Below are 27,702 nucleotides of genomic sequence, written 5' to 3'. Positions count from 1 at the left end.
GTAGGAAGATGGCGCTTGCGGGTAGAGGCGCTGGGTGCATTAGCGTCTGTGGGTTAAGGATATAATGTCTGCTGGGTGAGAACGAGAACGAGAATGAGAATGGTGCCCTGTGGAAGTGTTGCTGGTGCTGTGGTTCTCCAGGAGAGGTAGTCGACACGCTTGCTTGGGTGGGTGAAGCGGTGTCCCGATTCGTCTCCCTCAGGCCTGTTAGCCGTCAGCTAGCATTCCGGACTCCCGTCACAGGAGCGCGGTCTCTTTCTGGCCGTAAGCGCGAACACAGCACGGATTTCGGATGATCATCCGGAGCCGCGGCGGGCTGTAATATGGGTCGCCCTGCTGCATCTCTGTTTGTGCTGGGGCTGTACTGTCTGCTCCGGGCCGCCGGGCCTGGACAAGCGGCCCCGCTGCCCTCCTCAGCTGCAGGTGAGTTCGGGAGCGGACGCTATTGCTCGGTTTATATTCCTGCTGCGCTGGAATTACTAAATTGACCTGCTAGTAGCTGCTGTCAATCTCAGGAAAAGCAGGAATGGTGTTTCTGTAACTGCGAGGAACTGTTTGTGACACTGATGGGATTTATTGATAGGTTCCATTGTCATTTCCTCATTGCTGCTGTTTAATGAGTAATGGGGGAATTTCACTGCACAACCACTTCACACATACACATTCAAATAATCTCAGTACAAAGGTGAGTTAGACAGGATTCAGCATTTTCTGGATTATTGTGGCTGATTTTGCAGTGAGGATAAAACAGCGTTACAATAAAATATACAGTGACTGGTGACACCTTTTGTCAACAATTACAGCCTAAAGTCTTTTTAAGATCCATGAGGTTGGAGACATTGCATTTTCAGATCACTGCAGAGATGTTCAAACAGGGTCAAGTCTGGGCTCTGGCTGGGTCATTCTAGGACAATCATAAGAGTTGTCCTGAAGACAGTCCTTTTATTTCTTGGCAGATTGTTTAGGGTCCAAGGTCCAGAGTGCTCTAGAGTAGGTCATCATCATCATCATCAAGGATGTATCTATCTTCGGCGGTATCCCTTTCCCTTGACCCTGACCCCGGTTCCTGCTGCTGATGCTACATCTCAGTAGTTTATTGTAGGGCTGATTTTGGAATGGTGATGAGATCTTGTTTTCCTCAAGGCTTGCATTGAGGTCGTAGAATTTAATTTTGTTTCACCTGATGAAAGAATTTTGTTTCTCGTGGTCTGAGAGTCCTTCAGCTCTCGAGGAGTAGGTTCTGTCTGGCCAGTCTAGACATATCGCATAATCCAGATAAAACAATTTCTGGGCAATTCTACTGAAATTGGACATTGTCACACCAATAAGACCATTGAAATCCCAGGTAATTGTATCATGCGAGTGATTTATGTTTTTGGTATTCAGCTGTGGAGTTTACATTAAAAATATTGTCAGAAAATATTTAAATAACACTATTCTTGTTTATACAGTCCCTCCAGGATTCCAAGATTTTTTTTAAATCATAGTGAAAAATCTAAATCCTTGGTCAGCCCATACCACCATTCAGTTATTTTCCCGTGTAGAGGCACCTAACAAAACTGGTGGTTCGAGTTCACTTGAGTTGTTGGTCATTCTTTGTATGCCGTATTTACTCGCTTCTGCTCAATTTTGCCAAAGCAGTAAATCAAAGTGTGCTCTGACATTTAAGCGAGACATTTTCTACCGATTATTTTAATAATCTATTAATCTGTTGATTAATTTTTATTAATCGGATAAAAAAGCATTCACCCTTTATTCAAAAACTAAAATCATTATAAAAAAAAAGCACAAACATGTTGCTCCTTGAGCTGTTATGATAATAACATTTAAAAAAAAATGGATTAACACGTAACGCAATGGATTAACATGTTTATGCAATTTATTTGCATAAACATGCAAATAAATTGCACAAAAATCAGCTTTCAAAGAGACACGCAGTTCATTATGCGCTGCCAAATAATTTGGAGACAGCTGTGAAGTACGAACTACAGGCACCTCACCTCACCTGTCCTCTCCAGCTCGCCGTACTTTAGTCACGTGGGCTGTTTTTTTGTGGGAGAAGAAATGGCTTAAACAGTGTACAAAATAAAAGCCCGTAATGCGTGGTAGTGTTGAGCACGTGCACAAACCACTGCTAGCTGTCTGCTTCCACTGGTGGCACCAGGCGTTAGAAGCGCTGTGCAAAGCGATGCTGTTTTCATAAAAATGCAGTTGAATTATGCCCCATATAGCCTTGTATCTGTCTTCTACTCCACTCATTTAAAAAAATTTTGCTCCGCCCTGTCTATGTGGAGCCGTACTCTGCTAGCATCAGAGACAGAGTGTGTTCGCTGCGCTCAACTAAAGTTTTTTTTTTTTTTTTTTCTTCTTCAAATGTCTCTGTGTTGCCCGACACAACAAATCGGTTCTGAAATTATCAATTTAATCAATGTGTTGTTGCGGCCCTAAAAAACACGAAAAAAACACATTTTTTTGTGTAATGTTGTAGGCTACTGATTGTACTTTGCTTCTTATTTGTCTATAAAAATGTTTTTCTCTTGCAGTCTCATAAAACATCCTGTTTGTGCAGGATGGGTCTTTAAAAAAAAAAAAAGCATTTTAGGTTGAGTGCACATTATGTTTTCATTAAGCTTGCCACAATAGTGAAATTTCAAACTTCAGGAACTTTTTAATCATTTTTTTTAATAAATAAAAATATTTTACAATATTTAAAAAGTCAAACACCTTATAATACATTTAGATATAAATTAATAAAATGATAACCAACGAATGCATAAATGCATGCATAAAAAATTATCTATTTTCCTCACTCTTCATGCAGCAGAAGTGAAAAACATGAGCAATTAGAGCTGTAGTCGGGTCTTTTCAGGCCCGATAAATACAACCTGACTTTCTTTGTGCACGCTACCAAGTGCTAAACTCAGTGTCACCACCTCAGCATTTTCGCATCTTTTTTGTGATAATTAAAACTTAAGCACCTGGTCACAAATTAACATAAAAAAAAAAAACTCATTTACAGCCTGCAAAACACTTTTACCGATCACAAAAAAAAAAGAAAAAAACCTTCCCTAACCATATAGAGAAGGTAGGTACTCTAAACCGTGTTGTGTCCCCCATACCCCTTCCATAAGGGGAACACGGACCCCAGGTTGGGAACCTCTGGTGTAGAACAGAGTCTTGAATGACTTGCACTGTGCATACCTTGAGTAGAGAGTGAGCGTTTAAGTGGGTGTGGCTTTAACATGGGACACACATGCATGACTGGGCATGTTTGTTTCTGCTGCACTGAGCGTGTGGTGCGCCACTCGGCGGCCTTCTCACAGGCTATGATGAGGCACAACTTGTAACGACAGTAAAAGGGCTAATACGTCTATGAAGTCTGTATTGTACTGACTGTATTTACAACCTGTGTCTAGATAGCAATACAGGCAATTATTTAACAAACAGGGGCAGCGGTGGCCTAGAGGTTAAGGAAGCGGCCACGTAACCTGAAGGTTGCCGGTTCGAATCCCGATCCGCCAAGGTGCCACTGAGCAAAGCACCATCCCCGCACACTGCTCTCTGACAGGTGCCTGCCTGTCATGGCTGCACACTGCTCACCAAGTATGATTGGTTAAAAGCAGAGGACACAATTAGTTGTGTGCATATGTGCTGTGCTGCAGTGTTTCACAATGATAATCACTTCACTTTCTTTCTTTCTAAAATATGTTGGACATGACCTGCATCTCATGAAGATGATCGAGTTTGTTGAAGTTTGACCACTGCACGGCGTGACTCATTTTCGCATGACCAGTAGCTCGAGGCAGCACAGCAAACTTTATGCCATGTCAGACAGACAGAGCATCATTAATCAATGATGTTAACTCAACCAAGCCCTAATTATTGTGATGAACTATAACCAGATGGTTTACCTGACAGGTGCTCTTGCCCTGTGAACCACACTTTGCATAACTTCTTTTGCATGTAGTTTCCATTGAGTGAAATAAGTGTACCATGATTATGGTGCCTTCCTTTGCCTAATTTTACTGAACATTTGGGATTATGCCACTGGCAAGACACATATTGTTACATGGTTCCAAAACCTTGTTTATCTTTTATTTTTTTTTATGATGGTTCCAGTTCATAAAGCATTTTTATTCCAGGTCTCCCCGATGTTCATTTATTTCATACGTTTTTATGTTGATTTCATAAAACTAAAACTGCACTACAGCGGACTATCCAGTGGGAATATAGAGACTGCTGCATCTTTGTTTTTACTGAGACTTTGCTCAGTGACAATTCGGTTGGGTGAGTTTAAAGTGAAGTGATTGTCACATGTGATACACAGCAGCACAGCACACGGTGCACACAGTGAAATTTGTACTCTGCATTTAACCAATCACCCCGAGTGAGCAGTGGGCAGCCATGACAGGCGCCCGGGGAGCAGTGTGTTGGGACGGGGCTTTGCTCAGTGGCACCTCAGTGGCACCTTGGCGGATCGGGATTTCTGATTTCGGCAACCTTCTGATTACGGGGCTGCTTCCATAACCGCTAGGCCACCACTGCCCTGAGTTTACTGCCCTGTTCGGTAAGACCTGCGGCGGCAACTTGTAACGACAACACGGAAGATTCAAGATTGGTTTGTCAATACAGCAGTGTACACAGTGTATCTTTTATGATAGTGCCATCATAAAAGAAAGAAAAATATATATGTACAGTACAGGCCAAAAGTTTGGACACCTTCTCATTCAGTGTGTTTTCTTTATTTTTTATGACCATTTACATGGTAGATTCTCACTGAAGGCATCAACACTATGAATGAACACATGGAGTTATGTACTTAACAAAAAAAAGTGAAATAACCGAAAACTAGGGCTGAAACGATTATTTGAATAACTTGAATGATTCTATTACAAAAAATATTTGAGAAATTCTTTGCCTCGAGGCTTCATTTAATTCATCACCAAGGTCCATCTATTATCGGATCACACCTGCGGAGTTCGGAGCTGCGCAGCACCACTATCATTGTTCTACACAGACTGTTTTAACTGACGCGCATTTCAAAGATTTAAGGAGCCCCGATAAAATGGTGGACAACGTAAACTGTAAAACGGACCCGGATAACCATAAAATTACTTTGTCAATGCTAAAGCACCTTAACCGAAAATATCCTCGCGTAAACCGCACAAGGTATCGTATTTTTATGTTTGCTAACTATCATTAGCACTTCTTAGAATGTACATTATTTGTATTTTATTTGTGTTATGAGTCGATTGTGACGAGGCAAGATAAGGCATGAGATTTCACTCATCCCTCCTCATTTGTCCCTCCCGTGCGCCAAACACACATGCACACACACACAGATAGGTTACATCTCAAAACACGCCTTCCCCATACATTAGGTAGTAATAATAAATGCAACACATTCATTAGCATACAGATTTACTTTTGGTCAAGTTTATAGCATTTGTTGTACATCACAGCGGCGCAGGGTTGCACATGCTGTGCACACACATGCACTTAGACAAATTCTCTCTCTCTTTATTTTGCCCATAACATTGCACAAAGACAAACATTCTCCCTACCTACCTCATCTGGATACAACTGGAAACTGAACTGTATTGTTTAAGTTGGATTATTAGTAATACTTGAATTGTTTATTTATATTTTCTTTTTAATATTTTGTACCTTTATACTTTCTATTTATTCTCAGCTATAGCTGATGAATATAGATGAGCTATAGCATGGATGAGCTATAGCATGGGGTAAACCCCTTTTTCCTTTTTTTTAAATTAGTTTGAAAAAAAAAAAACTTTTTGTGAGGAATAACAGCCAATTGCTTGCTCATTTTAAGAGGATTTTCATGTCGCATAACTCACTATTGACAGAGTTGTTTAAAAATGCAAAGCATGAGTTATCCGTTTACTCGATTAATTGATGAAAAAATCGACAGAATACTCTATTTCAAAAATATTCGATAGTTGCAGCCCTACTGAAAACATGTTTTATATTCTAGTTTTGTCAAAATAGCCACCCTTTGCTTTGATTACTGCTTTGCACACTTGGCATGCTTGGTATTCTCTTGGCATGAGCTTCAAGAGGTCGTCACCTGAAATGCTTTTCCAACAGTCTTGAAGGAGTTCCCAAAGGTGTTTAGCACTTGTTGGCCCCTTTGCCTTCACTCTGCGATCCAGCTCACCCCAAACCATCTCGATCGGGTTCAGGGCTAGTGACTGTGGAGGCCAGGTCAGCTGCTGCAGCACTCAATCACTCTCCTTCTAGGTTAATAGCAGCCAAAACGGATGTAATTGCATGTTGCAGCAGGATGCTGTGGTAGCCATGCTGGTTTATTGTGCCTTCAATTTGGAATAAATCCCCAACAGTGTCACCAGCAAAACACCCCCACACCATCACACCTCCTGCTCCATGCTTCACAGTGAGAACCAGGCATGTGGAATCCATCCGTTCACCTTTTCTCTGTCTTACGGTTGGAACCAAAGATCTCAAATTTGGACTCATCAGACCAAAGCACAGATTTCCACTGGTCTAATGTCCGTTCCTTGTGTTTCTTGGCCCAAATAAATCTTCTGCTCGTTGCCTCTCCTTTGCAGTGGTTTCCTGGCAGCTATTTGACCATGAAGGCCTGATTCGCGCAGCCTCCTCTTAACAGTTTTTCTAGAGATGGGTCTGCTGCTAGAACTCTGTGTGGCATTTATCTGGCCTCTGAGCTGCTGATATCTTTCTATTTCTGAGGCTCAGACTCAGATGAACTTATCTCCAGAAGCATAGGTTACTCTTGGTCTTCCTTTCCTGGGTCGGTCCTAATGTGTGCCAGTTTCATTGTAGCGCTTGATGGTTTTTGAGACAATTGGGGACACAATTAAAGTTTTTGCAGTTTTCCGGACTGACCTTAATTTCTTAAAGTAATGATGGCCACTCGTTTTTCTTTAGTTAGCTGATTGGTTCTTGCCATAATATGAATTTTAACAGCTGTCCAATAGGGCTGTCAGCTGTGTAGTAACCTGACCTCTGCACAACACAACTGATGGTCCCAACCCCATTAATAAAGCAAGAAATTCCACTAATTAACCCTGATGAGGCATGCCTGTGACTTGAAAACCATTTCAGGTGATGACCACTTTAAGCTCACAGAGAGAATGCCAAGAGTGTGCAAAGCAGATGTAAATGAAGGAGCTCTTTACATGAAATCCACATATTCTTTACATCTAAAAGTTTTTTTTTCCTCCACTCACTCCTTAATCACACAGTTTCTAGGTGAATAAATAAATTTATAATGAGAAACAGGGAATTCAGAAGAATTTAAATGGATAAAAATATAACGGAATTTAGGGGAAACAAAAAAATTATAGGGCCCTGCCTATCACTCTTTGTTTAAGTCTCTGCAATAGTTTTAATGTCCAATAAATTAAGCCCACAAGCTAACCCAAGCTTAATTGAGTTAAACTGTTCCACAGTGCAAAGATGTTAGCAGTGTCTGAGTACGCAAAGTCATATCATCACACACCCCCCCCCTCCCACCACATAATTCCCACGTAATTAAAATAACTTCATACTAAATGTACAAGGTGGTGATGGGGTGTGGTGGGAGATGGCCTTTCCTCAGTACAGACGCTGCTGGGCTTTCTTGGATAACAAGCTGGTGTTGAGAGCCCAGGAGAGGTTCTCCTCTAGGTCAACACCGAGGAACTTTGTGTTCTTGACACAAGATGCATTGATGTTCAGTGGAGAGTGGTCCCACCGTTAATCATGGAATTTATAATCCGTTGATTACTACTCCATTACAGTTGACAGGTCGCCTAGTAAAATAGTTGTTAGTTTCAGCCCTACTGTTCAATGACAGATCAACAAAGTGTGTTTATTTATTGTCACATGAAAGGTGTAATGTGATTGTTTACATTACTGAATGTGCTTCACTGCTGTCCTGTTCTGCTGCAGATGTGGGGGCAGATCTGAGCCTGTCATTGGGTATGGCTGTGGGCATATCTGTTGGCGTGTTCCTGGCACTGGTGGTGTTGCTGCTCAACTGTGTCACTTGCTGCAAGGAGCAAGAGATCAACTTCAAGGTGAGGTGACTGAAACAATCTGTTCTTTGTCCTGGGCATGTTCTAAATTGTATGGAATTTTCCTGTTTATTCCTCAATGCACTCAGGATCCTGAAACAGGATGTAGTGCCTCTTTTCCAGTGTTCTTTAAAATTCACTATAAAACATTTGTAAAGTTTACTATGCAGTCTTGCACTGTACTGTGTGAGTGTTTTGCTCTCAGTCAGTGTGTACTGTTTGAAGTGTGTAGAAGTTCAGGGCAAGCTCTGTCCTGTTGTTCTGCAGGAGTTTGAGGACAATTTTGAGGATGAGGTTGACTTCACCCCCCCAGCCGAGGACACCCCTTCCATGCTGTCCCCAGCTGAGGTGTACACAGTGGCTGTAACTCATGTGGCCCTGCCTGGACCCTCGCACCTCCGCATGTCAGGTCGGTAATATATAACATTCAACAGACCTCAATGGCTTAAATTGCACACAAGATTATTAACATGTACACAGTTATTTTGGGATCAAATCATTTTTAGCAGTTTCATAATCAACCACTGGTCACTCACAGCTTTGCTACTTTTTGTAATGGCAAATATGAACCAGTTTTATCCATCCAAACTACACCCAACCATATTATACATTTTCTGCTTAATGCTTCTGTAGTGCAAGGGGAGTGTAGCTTGTTCTGGAACAGACGTTTCTGTAATTATCCAGTAGATAATATTACTTTGCTTTCCTTCAGCAGTTATTGGTTTTATTAATGTATATTTAAAAAATAATAAAAATTATAATACTAATGTGTTTTTATTTAAACATCACTGTAGTACCAAATCCAGGTCTGGTTCTTTGACCTTGCAGATGCATTGTGCAGCTCCCATGTGGCTCGACAGACTCTCAGTTACATCCAGGAGATTGGAAATGGCTGGTTTGGCAAGGTAAGCATTTCCATGTTCTCTGTCTGTACTAGGTAGAGACAAACAACGCCATATGTGTGTAATATTTTATAAATATTTAATATTAAAAGAATAATTTAGTATTTGTTAAAATTTTATTACAGAAGTATGCATAATTCAATCTTCAGCAGTGACCCATCTGTGACTTGTCTTCATTATCATCATGTGGTTACCTTGAGCTATATTTCTGTCATAGATTCTGAACTGCTATAAATGTGTGAATCTAGATTCAGTAACTACTAATCAGAAGTGATCACTACTGCCACCATCTCAGGTCCTTCTTAGTGAGATCTACACTAATCCTGGTGCAGCCAAGGTGGTGGTGAAGGAGCTGAAGGCCAACGCTGGAGCTAAGGAGCAAAATGAGTTCCTATTACAGGCAGACCCCTTCAGGTGGGAGGTTTTGCAACTTGTTTGGCATAATGCTGTATTCTGTCAATTCAGTAGCATTCATCAGTGTTTTGTGGTTAGTAGTCCAAACTACATCTGCAATCTTTTCCTGCAGATGAGGTTTGTAGCCAATTCCAGTAAAATAAAGCGGAATACACTGTCTAATGCATCTCACTAATTTAATGGATTTGAACTTGAAAAGACAAATTTCAAGGCCTTGAATATGAAATAAACATATAAAGTCATTGAAATCTGATTGACACATAACATGATGTACATAGTCCCCTTAGGACTGCATGAGAAACGTTTCTTTGTTAATACTTAAAATGTATCGCGGGTATATAGTATCTTTGTTTAGCTTTATGTAGTGAACCCCGTCATGGGCTACTCCATGCGTGCAAAGTGAAGTGATTGTCACTGTGAAACACTGCAGCACAGCACATGGTGCACACAACAAAATGTGTCCTCTGCTTTTAACCAATCACCTTTGGTGAGCAGTGAATTTCTCTTTTCTGCGTCTCTGTGTGGCATTTTCTGACATTTTTGTCTCATAACTTACCGGGGGATGCCCAGGGAAGGCAAATGCAGGTGATTCCCACGACATAAAACCAGCATCAACCGAAGATTCTGCGCTCAGCCATTGAGTTCACATCAACATAGACTCAACTCGACCCAGCTCAGCTATATAAAGTAAAGCCACTTTCAGACAGTTATAAAGCAACGACCAATGAAAAGAAAAATCTAGAGACATGTTCTAGCAGTTTAACACACAGTGGAAGAGAACTAGATGCGAAAGGACAGCAGGGAGGGGGATTCGAGTAATTGAAAAGTCATGGAAATTATTTTGTAAAAAGGTGTAAGAACCCTGCTTTTTACATTCTATTTAAAAAAAATCTAATAAAATTCAAGATGCCCACCCAAATGCAAGTCATGCAGCTTGAAAAGATATCCAATCACAATATACAATGTTTTTTTCACTAATTTTTGGGATATGGTGGCAATTGTATTGGGTGATACCCACCTCATTTTGTGTTTTCCATGTAATGGTCTCATTGTGTACAGGTGTGCCTTATATTGGGGCCAATATCAAAAGACAACTTTCTCAATGTGACATCAATTTCAACATTTTGTGTGTATAAAAAGCTGGTATTGTCAGTACGTCATTCCAAGTACGTCATTGAAACAGCTATGAACACACAACGTCACTTAACGGACTAGCTGCGTCACCTGGCCATGGCTCGCCTTCGGGTCGGTGGCAGGCAGTCAGATGTTGCTTAGGTACTGGTCAACATTGCACCAAGTTCACAAGGACCTATGCACTCATTTTTTTATTTTTTATTTTTTTTTACGAAATGCGAGGGGTACTACACTGAGGTCAACATGGTCCACGGGATGTGCTTTGGTGTAGGAGGTGCAACAATCTGGGCAGACATCACCAGGCAGAACAAAACAGATTTGATTTTTGTACATGGCACAGTCACTCCATGCTCTTACCTCAGAGACATCATAGAACCCATCATCATCCCCCAATTCCACCAGCACAACTTTCTGTTCATGGATTATAATGCTCTATCACATCATGGCAGAATTGTCACAGCTCTACTTCAGGAAGTTGGAGTGCCTCATATGGTCTGGCCATCCATGTCCCCTGACCTGAACCCCATAGAGCACATCTGGGACCAGTTGAATTATGACTGAATTATTGTACCCCACACCACGTGACCTGGCAAAACTGCATGTAGCACTTGTTCTGAGGCAATGCATTCCATTTCCACATCATGAGGCTAGCGAGAAACATGAGACGTCATTGCGGTGGAAACGCCCGCTACTGACATTGTCAATTTTTGGTTATTTGGGGCTATCCCTGTTATTGACTATATTTTGGGGGTAATAAATATTAAACTAATGAAAAATTGTGTTTCTTCTCATACATTATTATTATTAGGAACTTTCAGTTATTTCATTTAAATTCCAGGCAAAATGGAAACACACTCATCTAAATAACAATATCCCTAACTTATTGTGAGAAATGTATTTTCAGTTTATCAGTAGAGTCCCAGAACATATAGACTTTTTGTGAACATTTGGTTTTACTAACTGGGTTTTCTTGATCTACTTGTTTCTTATTCGTCCAGAGTCTTGCAGCATCCCAATCTCCTGCGATGTGTTGGCCAGTGTGTGGAAGCCATTCCCTTCCTGTTGGTCTATGAGTTCTGTGAGCTGGTAAGCATTTTTTGGTCTCCAATGTCAAAAAGCTCTTTACTGTGTCTTTTGTTTTTCTAAGCCTATCGGCCTCCTGGCCTGCAAGGTTGTATATCTTCTGAAATGGCATACAGCCGTAAATGTGTCAGAATGCTTCAACTGTCTTTGTTTATTCCTAGTTAAGTACTTTTTTGAGATTTGAAAAATAGCTTTTTCACTCTTAAATTCTGGCTGTCACCCAGACCATTTCATTAGACGCGAATGGGGAGACTTTCCTCTAGCTGGTGTGAGATCCATATCTCTTTTCCCCTTAGTCTATTTTAATCACTTGTTTCTGTTCTTACCAAGGAGCTAACCCATACAGTGCTGCCCTCAGTCCTACTACTGCTGCTGATGCCAGCATGGCCACCCCTTCGGTGGAAATGGGCTTGATTGGTGGATGCTGGGCAGGGTTGGCCTAGCTGTAGCATACTCTGCTTGAGTGCTGGACTGCTGAGGCAGTGGGCTTCTTGACTCAAGTGCTTGGCACTGCACATGGGTTGCCATGGCAACATTAACTCTGTGTGGGGAAGGACCCTCCAGGTTTGGCTTCTGGGTTGATGTGCTCTCCTGCAAAATGCAGCATGAGTTTCTAGGCAGGCTTCCTTCTGCTGTCATATGGTCACCTATTCCTTGGCAGGCGTTGTGTGGGCTATGTATTATGGTTGCATAATCACACAGAAATCTCAATTGTAGCTTCTTGAATTAAGCAGTCTTTGAATTAACCAAATCACTGTATTTGTTTAAACTTTGGTTTAAATTTATTTTTTACTCTGCAATTCAATAAATACTTATATTTGTATAATCACAGAGTATAGATAACTAGAAATAGTAGCATATGTGTATGTTTAAATCATGCAGAAAGCAGAAATATATCTGTGAGAATGATGGTGATTATGCATATATGCAGAGTACGGTGTAGAGGGTTACCGGGTTGCTGTTTGTTTTGGCCGTGTATGGCTGGTTACCACCGGTAACCCTGACTCAGTGCATTGTGGGCAGAAATAAGCTGTGAAGTGCAGCATGGCAGCTGCTCTGTAAGTGAGTAGCTGAGGGATGTGCACGCACATGCCTCTGCAGCACACAAATGAATACATGCTTACATGTTCAGCTTTCTCTTAGGTGTTCTCCACAGGAACCTTACAAATATCTTTTAACAAGACTGGTAGCGATGATAATAATAATAATAATCATTATATTAGTATAACAGTACTAATAATAAACAGTCTGAGTTAAAAATACTTAAAAATATAACTAATTAAAAATAGCTCACAGGAAGGTGGAAGGGGTCCATTATTCAGAAAGGTAGAACCATGTTGAATACTTTAGTTTGGAGAACTGTGGGTGTTGTCCTGATCAGGGTCTGTGGGTGGGTTTGTCTGAATCAAGTCTCTTTCATTCACTATGCCATTAGGTTTTATTATGATACCATCTAAATGTCCAACCATAACCTTCAGTCAACCATGCTGCAATCATGCTGCTAAAATACTGCTTCAGAGCGCATTTGTTGGAACACCAGTTTGTTCTGTCAGAAACGGTTCTGCCTTGTGCTCTGGAAGTGTAGTCTTTTTCACTTTTTTTTATTTCAGACACATTTTTAAAAAGAATTTTGCAGCAAAAGCATTTCAAGTCCCAGATTTCAGAAACATGTTCACAATTATGTACACCAATATATATCAATTGTATTTTTTTCTCTTAAGTTGTCTAGTATGCTCATGGGTTGACAGCTTTCCTTAATAGTATATCACTCTGGCATTGTTCTGACACCATGGAGTGTAATCTCTACATGCGCGGATTATACACAATAATCACAGTTTATGCTTTTAACTTAATGGTGATCAAAACTGACAGACAAGTGTAGGAAAAAGGCTCAGATGGAGAGTTACTCGTTAGGATCTGGTCTTTGTTTATTTTATTTTTTTTAAATATTGTATTTCCATGACAACTTTTTATACTGAAATGTTCTGCTAGGGTTCTTTAGCAAAGGTTAGTCTCTGGCAAAAATGAGTTTTGTATCTGTGTCAGATATCTGCTCCCACGCAGGATACAGCAGATATTTATTTAAGATATTTATCATGTTCATTTTGACAGATATAATAACATTTAGGTTATTTGATATGATTGATCTTTCCTGATTTGCACTTGCTTTAATCTAAAAAATGTATGTATCTTTGAACAGTTTTTTACTTTCAATTGTGAGTCTCAGAGGCAGTGAGGACCCATGTGAACTTTAGCCCTCTTCCAGCATAAAGGTCTTTTGCAGCCCTGACTGCAGTCTTGCATCATTGATACATGTTACTATTCTAGTCGTTTTAATATTTTTTAATTTTAATATTTTGCTGATTTTGAGGATTATAATGCTCATCATGTTTGTTTACATTTATGAACATTGTTATAGTGGTGGGAACTGTCAGTATGGGGCACTTTACTTCTGAATCAGCTTAATCATCACTGCTCACCAGCCCCTCACCGAATCCCACTGATGAGTGGCACATTTGAGCTAATATGATGACTTGGCCTCATTTCGTCCTCTGCTTTATTATCCTAAACTAGGCTTCGAACAGCCGACACCTGAGCTGATGGTCCTGCCCTCAGCCCACTGGCCTGAGCTTTGCAATTTTATTTTTAAATCTCTGACACAGCATATAGCATCATCTATTAAATCAGCTTTTCCTTTTTTGGTTCAGTCCCCAATTGGTGGTTAAACAAATCTTAGACTGAGACTAGTCTGCCTCCTTGTGGGCAATTTTCTCAATTGCTGTGGTGCATTTTGTTTGCAATATTTTGTATAATACATTATGTCCAAAAATAAAAACAATTACTTGTTTATGTGCAGTGACCTCTCTCAGTATTGCTGGTGTGTTTTTGCAGGGGGACCTCAGGAGTCATCTTGCCATGATGGGTGAGAAGGCGGATTTGCTGCTGCTGCAGAAGATGGCGTGTGAGATTGCAGCTGGAGTCACCCACCTCCACAAACACAATTTCCTGCACAGGTACCTACTCTTTAGTTCTGCATCTGGTTTTGTCCTTCTAGGCTGCTTGTGGTATAATCATAAACCTGATTTTATGGTATTAATGGTATTTTGGAATACATTTCATCAGATTACACCCATCATGAAGGCGGTCAGTGTGAGTTGGCTTTGCTTGGGTGGTTGGCAATTTCATTTGTATGGAAAAACAGGCGCCCTCCCCAACACCCCATACAAAAACAATTTGGAGTGGAGTCATTCATGCTATTAATATGGCATATACATCATAACATGCTATATTTGGGATATAAACATCTTAGACCTCTTAAACCTTAGGACCCATAACATGAACATTTCCTGTGGAGGTTCAAGTTTAAAATTAGCCTAGCTAGCCTTACTGGGTTTGATGCCAGCTAAATGCAGAATATAACTCTACTGCACTTATGGTGTGTTTACATTTACACACCATAGACAGTAAAAGTAAAGTGATTTTGTCATTGTAATACACAGCACATGGTGCACAGAACGAACCATCACTCTTGGTGAGCAGTGTGTCGGGACGATGCTTTGCTGAGTGGCACCTTGGTGACTCAGGATTCTAACCGGCAACCTTCTGGTTATGGGTCCGCTTCCTTACCAACTAGGCCACCACTGCCCCAGCAAACTTAACAAGGTTTGCTGTGCTGAAGTAGCAGTGCAAAACCAAAAAAACATACCATGTTTGCTTCTGTCAGCATATTCCTCAGTCTGGCAGAACCTGAGCATCTCCAGCTCTGTTTGTTTTCTGAAGAGAATAGTCTGAATGTGTTCTGCAAATGTGGTGTATGTAAATGACGCACTAAAGTGTGTGTGTGTGTGTGTGTTTGGGTGGTAATTCAGTTGAACCACATGGTCAGTGATTGTCATTGACCATATATCTACTGTATATTTTGCCCCCTAAAATGACGAGAGCTGGTTTTCATTTTCAGTTTCTTGCCATATCCCAGAAAGGTGTAGGATATCTGTCTACTTCACTCAGCTAATCAGTTCTTTTGTGCATGCTCAGAATAAGCCGGAAGGCATCCAGTTACACTGCTCCCTTGGATTGTAGGGGTGTCACTTGGCTTCAGACACGGTGATATGATGATTCCGCGGTGTGTGTGTAAAAAGATATACTCATATTGGGGGTGCTGAGATTCCCCTTACTGTGGTCAAGGATGTAATGTTAATGAGCGCTGGTAGCTGATTTACAGCATGCATTGCCATGCACCTGAAATAATAAGCTGCTGTCTGTTGGCTGACAAAGGCTTCACCACCTTAGGCAATGATGGAACCACAAATTTTCTATGTAGGACCAGTAGTCAAGGTGGACTGGTTGGCATTACTGTATGCCCAATGCTGGCTGAGAGCAGGATACAGTCTCGGAAATATTGCTCCATTTATCTTGCCGTGGTTTCAGTGAGTTTGACAGTGGCTACAGGGTGTGTGAGCGAAGACTACTAGTGTCAGCGATGTCCCAAGCCTGGGAAGTAACAGAGACGTCCTCCTGGAACTTCTGTTAGAAAATACCACAGTGCTGAGGTGGAACTGGATAGGGTTGCCATAATGAGGCACCATCTGTCCTGTCTGTCGAAAGTCTTTTTCAGTTGTGTACTGTGCAGGGATGTAAGCGAACAGGGAAATTAATTAGCGTGATGGATTTTGTTTCAGAAGTTCATATAAAGGTATTAGTGATAGACCCCTAGTGAGGAAATACCCAGAGGCAGTGATAATCAGACCGCAATTAATGGGTCATCTAATACTCTCTTAAGCTCAATATTTGGTATATAAGTATGCTTTAGCCCTCTGTCTTCAGCACTTTATTTTAAATCTTACAAAAGTACTTTACAGTAAGCATGGCAGCAATTGTGGCTCAGCTGTCCAACACATTATTGTAAATACATATGCATTTTTTATTAAGATTCAGTATAAAATTATCACCCGTCTGCTGTCTTAAGAAAGGGCTGGCTTGGATAACCTTTTTTTTCCAGATACAGATGAAGACATCTGTACATTGTTTGTTTTCCCCCTTCCTTTTCAGGACCGCTAAGAAAGATCGCAAAAGTTCACACAAGACTTGCAGGCTTAATTATATTAGTCTGCACTGACACCACTTGCCTGCTCACTCTACCCTGGAAGGGGGTCCCTCTCTGTATCACTCTTTCCCAAGGTTTCTTCCCTTCTTTTTTTTTTTTTCCTCCCTCCTAGAGTTTTTTTTGTGTGTGTGTGGAGTTTTTTCCTCGTGTGCAGAAGGGTTAAGTGTGGGGGGTGTCAACTGTAGGGCCTGTCAAAGCCCATTGAGACATACTGTATGTGATTGATTTTGGCCTATATAATAAATAAATGTTGCTGTTGTAGTCTGACAAACCCACCTTCAGTGATATAGATATGTATCTATAAATAGTGTTATAGTATTTTGTTGCGTAATGTAAATAGTCAGTCATCTGAATGAGGATGCCAAAATATTCATAATGTCTGTAGTGATGTTCACATTTGAGTTGTTTTCATGATGAAACATACATTTTGTCTAGTTATAAAGCAGATGAAACAATGTTCCACAAGATAACGGTACAATATACATTTCTTACAGACAAGGATCAGTCTTAAGTTAGGCATTTAGCAGCACCAATGCAACCAATTTCTCTAGTTCATGGATGTGCTGTCATTTTTTACCTTAGGGATATTTTATTTATTAATTAAACCTCCATGCACATGGGTTGTGTTCTTGTGGTGCATGGGGTGGGGTCTTTGTTTTACTACTGTTGGAGCATTGATATATTCTGTTTGCTTCAGTCTAATGTAGTCTGTAAGCCTTACTTGTTACCTTGAGCACCTGAATACTTTGCCTGTTCAAAATCAGTCTGGGCCATCTAGTGGTTCTTATAAGTCTTTGCAATGTGAGTATCGAGCCATTGGTGCCCTGTCTGCCAATGTCTGACCATTGGAAAAATACAGCAAGAGGCCATTTACAATTTAAAAAATAATTGTTCTTATTTAAAGGTTTGTCTGGTAGGAAAATGATAATCAGATTTCATATTAGGTCATGCCATTTTTTTAACTTGGGAACTTTAATTTGGGAATTTTTTTCCCATAACCTCCTATGTTTTCTTTACAGTGATCTGGCACTTAGGAACTGCTTTCTAACTGCAGACCTAACTGTTAAGGTGGGAGATTATGGAATTGGCCCTAATAGATACAAGGTAAGTTTATGGTTTTCATTGATTTCTGTGTAGGGCTGAACGATTTCAAGAAAAATCGAATTGCAATTTGACTAATATCATGATTGTGATATAATTTGCAATTATTGACTGTACTATGTCTATTAAATACTGTAGTATAACTGTGTATTGGAATATGAACAGTAGCAGTGGTGGCCTACAGTCACAGAAGCAGCCCCGTAATCAGAAGGTTGCTGTTTTGAATCCGAGCGCTGAGGTGCCACAGAGCAAAGCGCCGTCCCCACACACTGCCCCCCTGACTGCTTTCATGGCTGCCCACTGCTCACTAAGGGTGATCGGTTGAAAGCAGAGGACCCATGTCACCGTGTGCTGTGCTGCATTGTTTCACAATGACAGTCAGTCTGAAAGTGGCTTACCACGAAGAGTACAGAACTTTGTTTTACTGCCTAAATTTAGTTTACCCTGCTGCACGCATTGTCTGCCATTCAGCGCCATTAACCCAATCCTATTCTCCCCACCTTACTATTTCTGCAGCTGCCTCTCTTCTACCTGACTCCCCAATGCTCCATGGGGTCACCAACACTCCAGTTTCTCATTAACTGACTCTCTCCAGTCAACCCAGCATATCTGCACGTGTCTTTTCCCGATGGGAGTCTGGGTTTGCAAAATCGCAGTTGTCAGAATAAACAGGAAAATCGGTGCTCTCGCTGACAATAGTTCATCCCTCTGGTTACTTTGTGGACAGTAATTTTGAGTCATCCACAATCCTCTCACAGCCTGTTGCTAAACAGGTCTATCGCATTTCTGGCACAAAAATTGCAGTAGACCAAAGCGACCCTTTGGCATTGCTGGTTTTGGAGCATTGCAAAAATGTGACAAAACAAATGTTCCATGCTCCAGCACAGTTGGTGCTCACACTACATGCCAACCGTGCTCTTCCAATCGGACCAGGGACTGCTAAACACACTAGTCAAACAAACACATGTGAGCAGCCATGTGGCAGTCTGTCCTACAGCTCTTTTAAAACCTCCCTGCCGGTACTGAAGTTGTGTGTACAGTAACTCTCCATTTTTTTATGGCCAATTAAATGTACTTCGCTTTGCTGCCATGTACTGAAATACATTACATTGCTTCAATATAGATAATGATCAACACAATTCTTAATTAATTTATTAATAATGTCCATAATGTTTAGAAGTTAGTATGGAGCTGGAGGTATGTGATGTGCTTATTTACTGATTATGCTGATTATCAGTAAGAATATATTTACATATTCAGACAACCACAAATTTAAATGTATTTTATTGTGATTTTATATGAATGATAACTAAAAGTCTTAGAAGTGGGGTCGTTTGTATTTAGCCACCTTAACTCTGACTGTCTTCAGAAGTCACCTAATTATTAAATAGTCCACCCGTGTGTAATTTAATCTCATGATAAATACAGCAGTTCTGTGAAGGCATCAGAGGTTTCTTGGAGAACATTTATGAACCAAGGAAGACAAAGGAACACCGGATAGGTTGTGGCTAAAGCAGGTGGAGAGGTTTAAAGCAAGGTTAGGTTTGTTTTAACCGTATTACAGTGCACAGTGTTTAACCAATCATCCACAACATTGCCAAAGGAAAGGTTTGTTCTGGTATCCTTCTGCTATTACAAAAAATACAATTTTGGTGGTTAATGGTAGTAAAATAGATTTCATGTAATCTAAAAAAAAATGTATTATTTTCACTTGTGTATTCATGTGTGGTTATGTAGTAAATGGGAAAACAAAAATTTTAAGCTTAGAGTTTCTCCGAAGCAGGGAGCTTTTGCTTCAGTAGTCTTCTCTCCACTACCTTAAATTAGTCAACAGGGACGATTTCCAACAGTCCTAAGCTAGACTACTGAACAGTTCATCATTTACTCATGTTAATGAGCAGCTCATGATAATGACAATAGTGAACTTAAGTGGTAATGAAGGTAAAAAGAGGCGACTCTGGAAAAACATTGATCCAACATATACACACACAACCCCCCCCCAAATAGAAAAAGTACATTCCTAGTATTGTATTTTTTAAAATGGTTCCATCTTAGTCTGTAACCATCACTACGTTGTCATAAGCCACTGTAAGGTGCTGGAAAACCTTGAAAATTGACCTTGAAACCGCTTGAATTTGATCTCGGATCTCAGCTTTGGATGCCATTGACTCTTGACATGTGATGCCTGATCTCTCTCTCTTTCTCATGTTTCAGGAGGATTACGTCACCACAGAGGATGAGCAGTTAGTGCCTTTGCGGTGGTTGGCTCCTGAGTTAGTCAGTAACTTGCACGGAGGCATCAATACTGCCGAGCAGACCAAGCCAGGCAATGTGTGGTAGGACAAATTATTTTGATTTTCCTGGTCTGTAATACAAACCCATCTAGTTCACCAAACTTACAAACAGGAACACAATTCACTCCAAATATGCACTTATTTATACATTTAGCTCAGTCCCCTGTACTGACATATCTTATATCCTGTCTGGCTTCATTAGTGTCTTACCCTCATTGGCACAATGGGAACAATGAGGTGGTGAATTATTTAAAATATTTGGCCAGCATTTGCATTCCATTAGTATTGTTCATTAGCACCTCAGTGAATGAATAATGCCTCTCTCTCAGCCATCTGTGCTTTTGCAAGACAACTGTCATATATTTAATTTTCCAGACTAGTTTGAATGGAAAGGTAAAATCAGTTTTCCTGTTCTGGTTTGGTTTATTTTCAAAAAATGTGGTTGGCCTAGCGGGTAAGGAAGCAGACCCGTCCCCACACACTGCCTCCTGGACACCTGTCATGGCTGCCCACTGCTCACCAAGGGTGACTGATTAAAAGAACATTTTGTTGTTTGCATCATGCGCTGTGATGCAGTGTTTCACAATGACAATCACTTCACTTTCACTTTCAAAATGATCACTTAACCCCTGGATTGGTATTTCATGGATGTATGTATTGAAAGTTATTATTTTAAAGTCTTTGTCTAATTTTTTTAATTGTTTACAAATAGATTTAGAATAATTGATGTTTTCTGTAATTTTGACTTTTGGCTTCAGAGACTTATGGAACATTCATGGTTTCAGGGCCCTGGGCATAACACTGTGGGAGCTTTTTGAAAATGGCAACCAGCCCTATCCTCACCTCTCTGATAAAGAGGTCCTCAACCATGTCATCAGAGACCAGCAGATCAAACTCTTCAAGCCACAGCTAGATCTGCCTTACTCTGAAAGATGGTGAGATCATAAACGTTTGGACACAGAGACTGTAAAACAAATATATTTACATTCATTCACACACATACCTCCACCCCCACCTTCATATATATGTTTTCCAAACTATACGTGTCTTTAAAGGATAATTTTCAAGAGCTCTACCAAACACTATAGGCTGGTCAGATTTTTGGGAGGGGTTGCACTTGAAAACCTGAGCCTTGTTTGTGTGCAGGTATGAAGTGCTTCAGTTCTGCTGGCTACCTGCTGATAAGAGGGCCACAGCTGAAGAAGTGCACCGTCTGCTGACATATCTACGCATGCAAGGCCAGAAGGATGTGGAAGATGACTTTGAGCAGCGCTGGAATATGCTCCGGCCCAACACTACTGCCCACCAGACCACTGTCAGCCACTCCTCTTTTCCAATCCTTGAGCAGTTTGACGATGGCTTTGAGTCCAATGAAGTGCTGACCGTGACTGAGACAAGCCGCGGTCTTAGCTTTGAGTATGTGTGGGGAGAGGCGAAACAGGACTACTATGACAAGCATATCCAGACTGCTGTGGAGTCCACTCTGAACTACCAGAATATGTTCTTCCCTGTGCCCAGCCAGGACATCCTGTCTCACTTTCCTGAACCTGCTGCTGCTACTGATTTTGAGATGGACACACCCTCAGCCCAAACCCTGACCGTTTTTGAAGCACACAAACTGCCGTCTGGGGATGAGGGTTATATTCAGCTTGACGAGCAGGGGGAGAGCAGTACAGACTATCTGGAGGTGGAAGTTTCCAAACTTCCAGCACCAAACCAGCAGTTTGTGGTCCTTCAAGATATAAGACTGGAAGACTCAAGCACAGACGCAGATTTCTTTAATCAGAGCATGGACTCTAAGGACTCTTTTCTGCCTGACAGCCTTGTATGGTCTTCAACTGATCAGGATAGTCCATACCATACAAATATTTTTAGTGATGCTGACTGTAAAATAGATGATCAGCTGTCTTGGAGAGCTGGTTTTGTGGAACTCCCTGAACGTAGCAGCTGTAGCAGTTTTCAAAGGGTTGAAATTGACAGTGATTGCAATGTTGTTGAAAATAGCCAGGGTCAATCTTTTCAACCAGGACGCTCTGAGAATGATGGCCCAGATGTGACTAAGTTCCTTAACTCAGAAAAGCTTGCAGATAATATTCAGTTTTTGAAGGACAGGTGGTTGATGAAAGACAGCCCAATTTTAGCAAAGCATGATGCCAGCTCAGCGCTGAGCAGTCTTGATTCTGAAAATGCACCCTTAGATGATCCCATTTCAATAGCGACAAAGGAACTGTCAAAATATGATTTGGAACATTTTGCTCAGCCATTTCAAGGAAATCAAACACAGGTGCCTTTACAAAGCCCGGTTTCTGGGGAGAATTCTAGCCACCACTTGTCCAGTGGGGGATTTGAGGCTGCTGTCATCTCTTTCCTGGACTCTACCTCACAGAGTGCAATCACTGCCATAGGTCCCACTCATAGCCTGCCCATTCCTGTCCTGTTTGAAAGTGCCACCACAGATGACTTGTGCCCTGATGCCAATAATTCTAACCTTGAACGATTCTTTGATTCAGATGCGCAGAATCCACACTGCACTACTGCTGATGGTATCCCTCATTCCACTCTTTTGATCTCAGACATATGTCTGGATCAAATAAGCCAGGACAGCCTTCTGGATGACAGTTTTGTGTCCAGTCTGCCAACCATTGAGAACTCTGCTGAGACACCAGACTCCTTGGACTCTCTAGATGTTCACAGGCTAGAGGGTGAACAGGAGACCCTCAAAGCAATTGCACCTATCAAATTAGAGCCTCCTTACAAAACAGCTGACAGTGGATATGAAACAGAGAATCTTGAGTCTCCAGAATGGAACTTACAGCCGGTTGTCAAAGAGACAATGTCCAAAGAGAACGGAATGAGTAATTTTACAGCACGTGGTCCTCCCGATATCCTTGTGTCAGAATTTTGTGGTGCAGAAATGGCTATGAAGCTCCAACAGCCTTCTGCCTCTGAGCAAGATGGCTGCCCAATTGCTAGCTATAGAGACTCTGCTTACTTCTCTGATAATGAAACTGAGCCATATAAGAAGGATTCAGGTGAAAGGAGCTCTGCTGATTCCCACATTTGCCCTATGGCAACTGAGCCAGTTGTCCCTGATGTTCTTGAGGATGTGGCTCATACCCATTGGGGTCCTGCAAATTGCATCCAAGACCTGTCTGTGAAAGGCAGGAGTGAATCTGACAGCAAATCAGTCGTTATTAAAGAGGTACATGGTGAAAACCAAGTATCTTCCATCCCCACAGTGAAGGAGAATTGCTCTGAAGCATCTTCTCTCCAGTCAGTTGGTCCTGAGGCCCTAGAATCTTCAGCTGATGTAGCAAATCTGAAGACATATGCAGAAACCATGGTTCATGCAAAGCTCTCAAGGACCTATGCAGCAGAGGGCAGCAAACTGAAGGAGCCAGACATGGAGGGTAAATACTTGGGCAAGTTTGGTGGTGATTCCTTGGTGGATTTTCCAGATGATGACATGGATGCTAATGAGGAGAGTGAGATCAGTGATGATTCTGATGAGGAACGTCATCCATACCGGCTGAACAGCTCAAGTTCGGACAGTGAAGATGACACTGTTCACCCGGTTCCTCTTATAATATCTGATAACAGCAACATGGGCCACCTCAAGAGCTTGCTGAAGGCCACCTTGCTCCCCATGCACAAACCTCCATCTCCTGGAGGCAGTGATTCAGAGAGTTCTAGAAAAGCTGTATCTTTTTTTGATGATGTCACTGTCTACCTCTTTGATCAGGTAAATTTCAATTTTTATCATTGGCCCTTAACAAGAAGTTTTTTTTATTCCTAACACCCTACCTCCACATTTCAACAGGAGACTCCTACTAAGGAACTTGGAGATCATACACTGGGTTCCAACAGCCAGGTCTCTGAGTTCAGCAACCAGATCCCATCCTCAAGTTACCTGAACCATTTCACCAACTCTACTGAGAGTTCTACTGATGAAGAAGGTACCCTGGGTTATTTTAAGTTGAAAAAGTACATTATATATTAGGGCTGCAACAACGCATTGAGTAAATTGATAAAGATCAATTACTAAAAGAGTCTGCAACAAATTTTTTAAAGACATTTGATTATAAAAAAAAAATAAAAAAAAACTTTAGTTGAGCCTGGTCAGAGCTCACCTTTCACACTTTGTTTCACCAAGTGTGATTGTTAAAAGCTTGTTAACATGCTCACATTTTGCATTGCAATTAAGTGTCTGAACAAAGGGAGTGAGAGAGTATGTGTGTCAGTGTGAAAGTTTTTTTCTAGCATTTTTGTTTAGCATTTTCTAGTTTTTAGTTTTGTTTTTGAATATTGATTGGAAATTAATGCTTTTATTTATTTATTATTAATTAACCAATTAATAATTAAAAAAATTGACATTAATCAATTATCTAAATAATCGTTAGTAATAATAGCAGCCCTATTATATAAATCGTAATATTATAATATAAATATAAGTGTGTGCGCTTTCCAATTAATATAAGCCTTGATACAGGGATCTTGTGTGTGTGACTTGCAGGTGGAGGTTTTGAGTGGGATGATGATTTCTCTTCACCAGAGCCCTCTTTCCTCTCCAAAACAAAAAATGATCTTGTCAAGACGTCACCCTCAGTGGCATCACAGTACTTTTCTCCATCCCCTCAGCAGAGCTGGATTGCTCCATCAACATACTCCCGCTTCGCCATCAACCCAAGCATTGCCAGCTTCTCTCTCACACATCTCACTGACTCCGACATAGAGCAAGGGGGTGAGGCACTTTTTCAAACAAACAATTAAGAAAGTCAATCATCTTTTTCTAGTTTGCTCAGGTTCTCTCAATTCTTCTTTAAGTAATGCTGAGAATAGGGATAGAGCCTCCCTTCCAAATGGAGAGATGATTTTTAGTGTAGTTGGGGCAGTGGTGGCCTAGCGGTTAAGGAAGCGGACCCGTAATCAGAAGGTTGCCGGTTCGAATTCCGATCTGCTAAGGTGCCACTGAGGTGCAACTGAGCAAAAGCACTGTCCCCACACACTGCTCCCCGGGCACCTGTCATGGCTGCCCACTGCTCACCGAGGGTGATGGGTTAAATGAAGAGGACAAATTTCACTGTGTGCACTGTGCTGCTGTGTATCTGCATAATGGACCTAACGGTTCTAATGGAGTGCTGTGTTCATTAACCCAAGTGTGTCACATTGAAAACCATTTATAATGAATGAAACGTTTAATCATCTTGGCAGAGCTGAAAGCCGTTACACTGATTAATAAAACAGCAGATGTGGACGGCCACATAATCATTTGTGTATTACTCTTGCTTTAGTAATTGTTCTACTCAACCCCCTCACATTTTTTCATGGAAAATTAAGGACATTTCTAAATATCCCTAAACTTTTGTGTGTGTCCTGTGTAAGGGTATTGATAAAAACCAAATTTCTGATCTTTCATGTCTTCTATTGAGAACAATCACAATCATATTGCTAGTGGAAAAAATGTGTGAACCCTTGGAATTAATAAATGGTTCAAACATTTATTAATCCAGTTATTAACATGAGCTTTCTTAGTTTTTTTTATTTTTAATAAATGTGCCAAAACTTCATTGTACCGGAAATGTTTTTTACCACAATCCTACACATTCAAGGACGGAAAGCCTTTTTGCCTTAGCCATTAGGTGGTCATGACTATGTGATGGCCTGACAGATTTTTGCACAGACTCTGCCTTTCAAAGGCTGTGGTCTTCAACTGTGAATCAGCTCATGATGGGAATGTTAAAGTTTAAATACAGTTTTCAATCATTTTTTTTCTTCTTTTTGCATTTTGAACTTCTACTTAGGACTTGGTTATGATCCACAAGCACAAAATGTGAATACTCCTTATTTTTTTCCTCTGTTCTTAAGATTGGACTTAGGAGTGTATGTAGGTTTTATTCATATCACCTGACATTCTGTTTTTTCTTCCCCCCATTAAAATCTCTAGGCAGCAGTGAAGATGGTGAAAAAGACTAAAAGAATGGATTCTGCCTGTGGAGGTGTTTGATGGATTTATGTAATTTCTGCCCATGTTTGTGAAGACTGCTCACATGGGGAACATTGATTGACAGGATTGTTTTAATAAATCTACAAGCAATTTAGTCTTGTTTTGTGCAACAATAGATTGGGATAAAAGCACTTGTCAGTTATTCACTCTTGCTTTTGGACAGTCACTTTGTGATCAGTAATTTTTCTCACAAGTTTATATGTCTTCTTTTTATCCCTTTTTGCTTCAAGTGTGGGCTGTCATGCTGAGCTAGTCCACTTCGTTGGTTATACTGTAATGATATTTTGGCCATAAATTGTTCCAGTTTTAAAACACTACAAGTTTCATTATTTAAATTTTTGGATAAAAATGTGAAATACATTGAACAAATATAACTTAAAAAGATGCTCACAAACATTTAAACATGGGATCTTGCATATCAATCTCCTTGACATTGGCTGTATTCCGGAAGACTTAATAAACTCAGACACTCTGAGTATAAGAGACTCTTTTTAGTTTATTTTTGAGTACAGTAGGTGTATGTACCAAATCAAGTATTTTAAATAAAAATAAAATTAATTATTGCTATATAATTTTGAAATGTATTGTGATGCTGCACATTTTGCCCCCTTCTCATCTCTATTATAAATGGTGCAGGACATCTTTACTCTACAGAATGCTGGTTCGAGAACTCTTGACCATCTGAAAGGTTTCTGAAATCGAAAAATAAAGATGCTGATTGCAGTGTTGGGACATGCAAACTGAAACACTAAAATGCCATTTGTATGTTTATTTATACAAAAAAGTGGTGCTTTTATAGCCTCTCACATCCCACATATGAGTTGTCTCTTTTTGTGTATCCCAGCACACTTCAAACAACTAATTACATTTATTACAGGCAAATGTCACAGGACAATGTGATATGTACTGTGTGTGTGGAGTTATGCTAATGCAAAACTTTTTTTTTCCTTAAAAGATCTGATTTATCACTGAAACATCATCTTGCATCATTTCTGTACTGCACATTAAATTATTAAAATGTAACAAAAAATCTTATTCCAGTAAATATGAAGTGAGTTTACTGTATTCACAGTAAAAATTCCCATGTCTGTTTTACATAATAATTTTTTTATATATAATTTGGGGAAAATTAGCTCTTTAAACTGCTTATTTTACAGATTACTTTTCCGAGAGTGTTGAAAATGCCATTTTTTTTTTATTATTATTATTCTTTTTGTCCAAATCCTGCATTTTAGCCAAGGGCTGTTATCAGCAGTTGTATTTCAGTTAAACTTGAAATTGTATTTAAGGAAATTTTAGTTTTATCCTACAGTGTACATATTTTGCTGAACCTTGCACATCTTAAAGCTGTAAATTAATGTTGATGTAATGATGTATATAATTGTTAATTATGTCCCTAAATGGGGGGTTGAAAAGGTTTGTTTCATTTTATAATTAAAACATATCATGGGTTGATGTTAGATTATTAAAAAAGAATTAAGAGGTTTTTCCTGTTCATGTAAATTAAAATGATATTTTTTCGGAATATCAGTCATACTTGGTGTTATTGAAAAACATGTTTATAATAAAATGACACTTTAAAATGGAAATAAAATGTGTAATTACA

At 40.3% G+C, this 27,702-nt stretch overlaps 1 protein-coding gene across 1 annotated transcript; it reads left to right on the top strand.

The window, feature by feature from the left end:
- Nucleotides 1–27,702, top strand: lmtk2 (lemur tyrosine kinase 2). The gene is made up of 14 exons (XM_028968592.1): nt 1–423; nt 7,936–8,063; nt 8,328–8,469; nt 8,889–8,965; nt 9,258–9,376; nt 11,509–11,596; nt 14,486–14,607; nt 17,717–17,801; nt 20,013–20,134; nt 20,878–21,027; nt 21,239–23,834; nt 23,913–24,048; nt 24,606–24,833; nt 26,037–27,702. Exons 1-14 carry the CDS (start codon nt 324–326, stop codon nt 26,063–26,065), a joined length of 4,122 nt encoding a protein of 1,373 aa, XP_028824425.1. The 5' UTR covers nt 1–323; the 3' UTR covers nt 26,066–27,702.

The sequence above is a fragment of the Denticeps clupeoides genome, unplaced genomic scaffold (assembly GCF_900700375.1).
Source record: "Denticeps clupeoides unplaced genomic scaffold, fDenClu1.1, whole genome shotgun sequence".
In the NCBI taxonomy this organism is placed as follows: Eukaryota; Metazoa; Chordata; class Actinopteri; order Clupeiformes; family Denticipitidae; genus Denticeps; species Denticeps clupeoides.
This window is presented reverse-complemented; position numbering and strand designations above follow the sequence as displayed.

What these genes read in the sequence shown, in the direction of transcription:
- lmtk2 (XM_028968592.1), top strand. Translation starts at nt 324, where the DNA reads ATGGGTCGCCCTGCTGCATCTCTGTTTGTGCTGGGGCTGTACTGTCTG. An exon ending in TTACAGGCAGACCCCTTCAG is followed by an intron (nt 9,377 to 11,508) that starts GTGGGAGGTTTT and finishes TTATTCGTCCAG; the next exon opens with AGTCTTGCAGCATCCCAATC. An exon ending in ACCAAGCCAGGCAATGTGTG is followed by an intron (nt 20,135 to 20,877) that starts GTAGGACAAATT and finishes TCATGGTTTCAG; the next exon opens with GGCCCTGGGCATAACACTGT.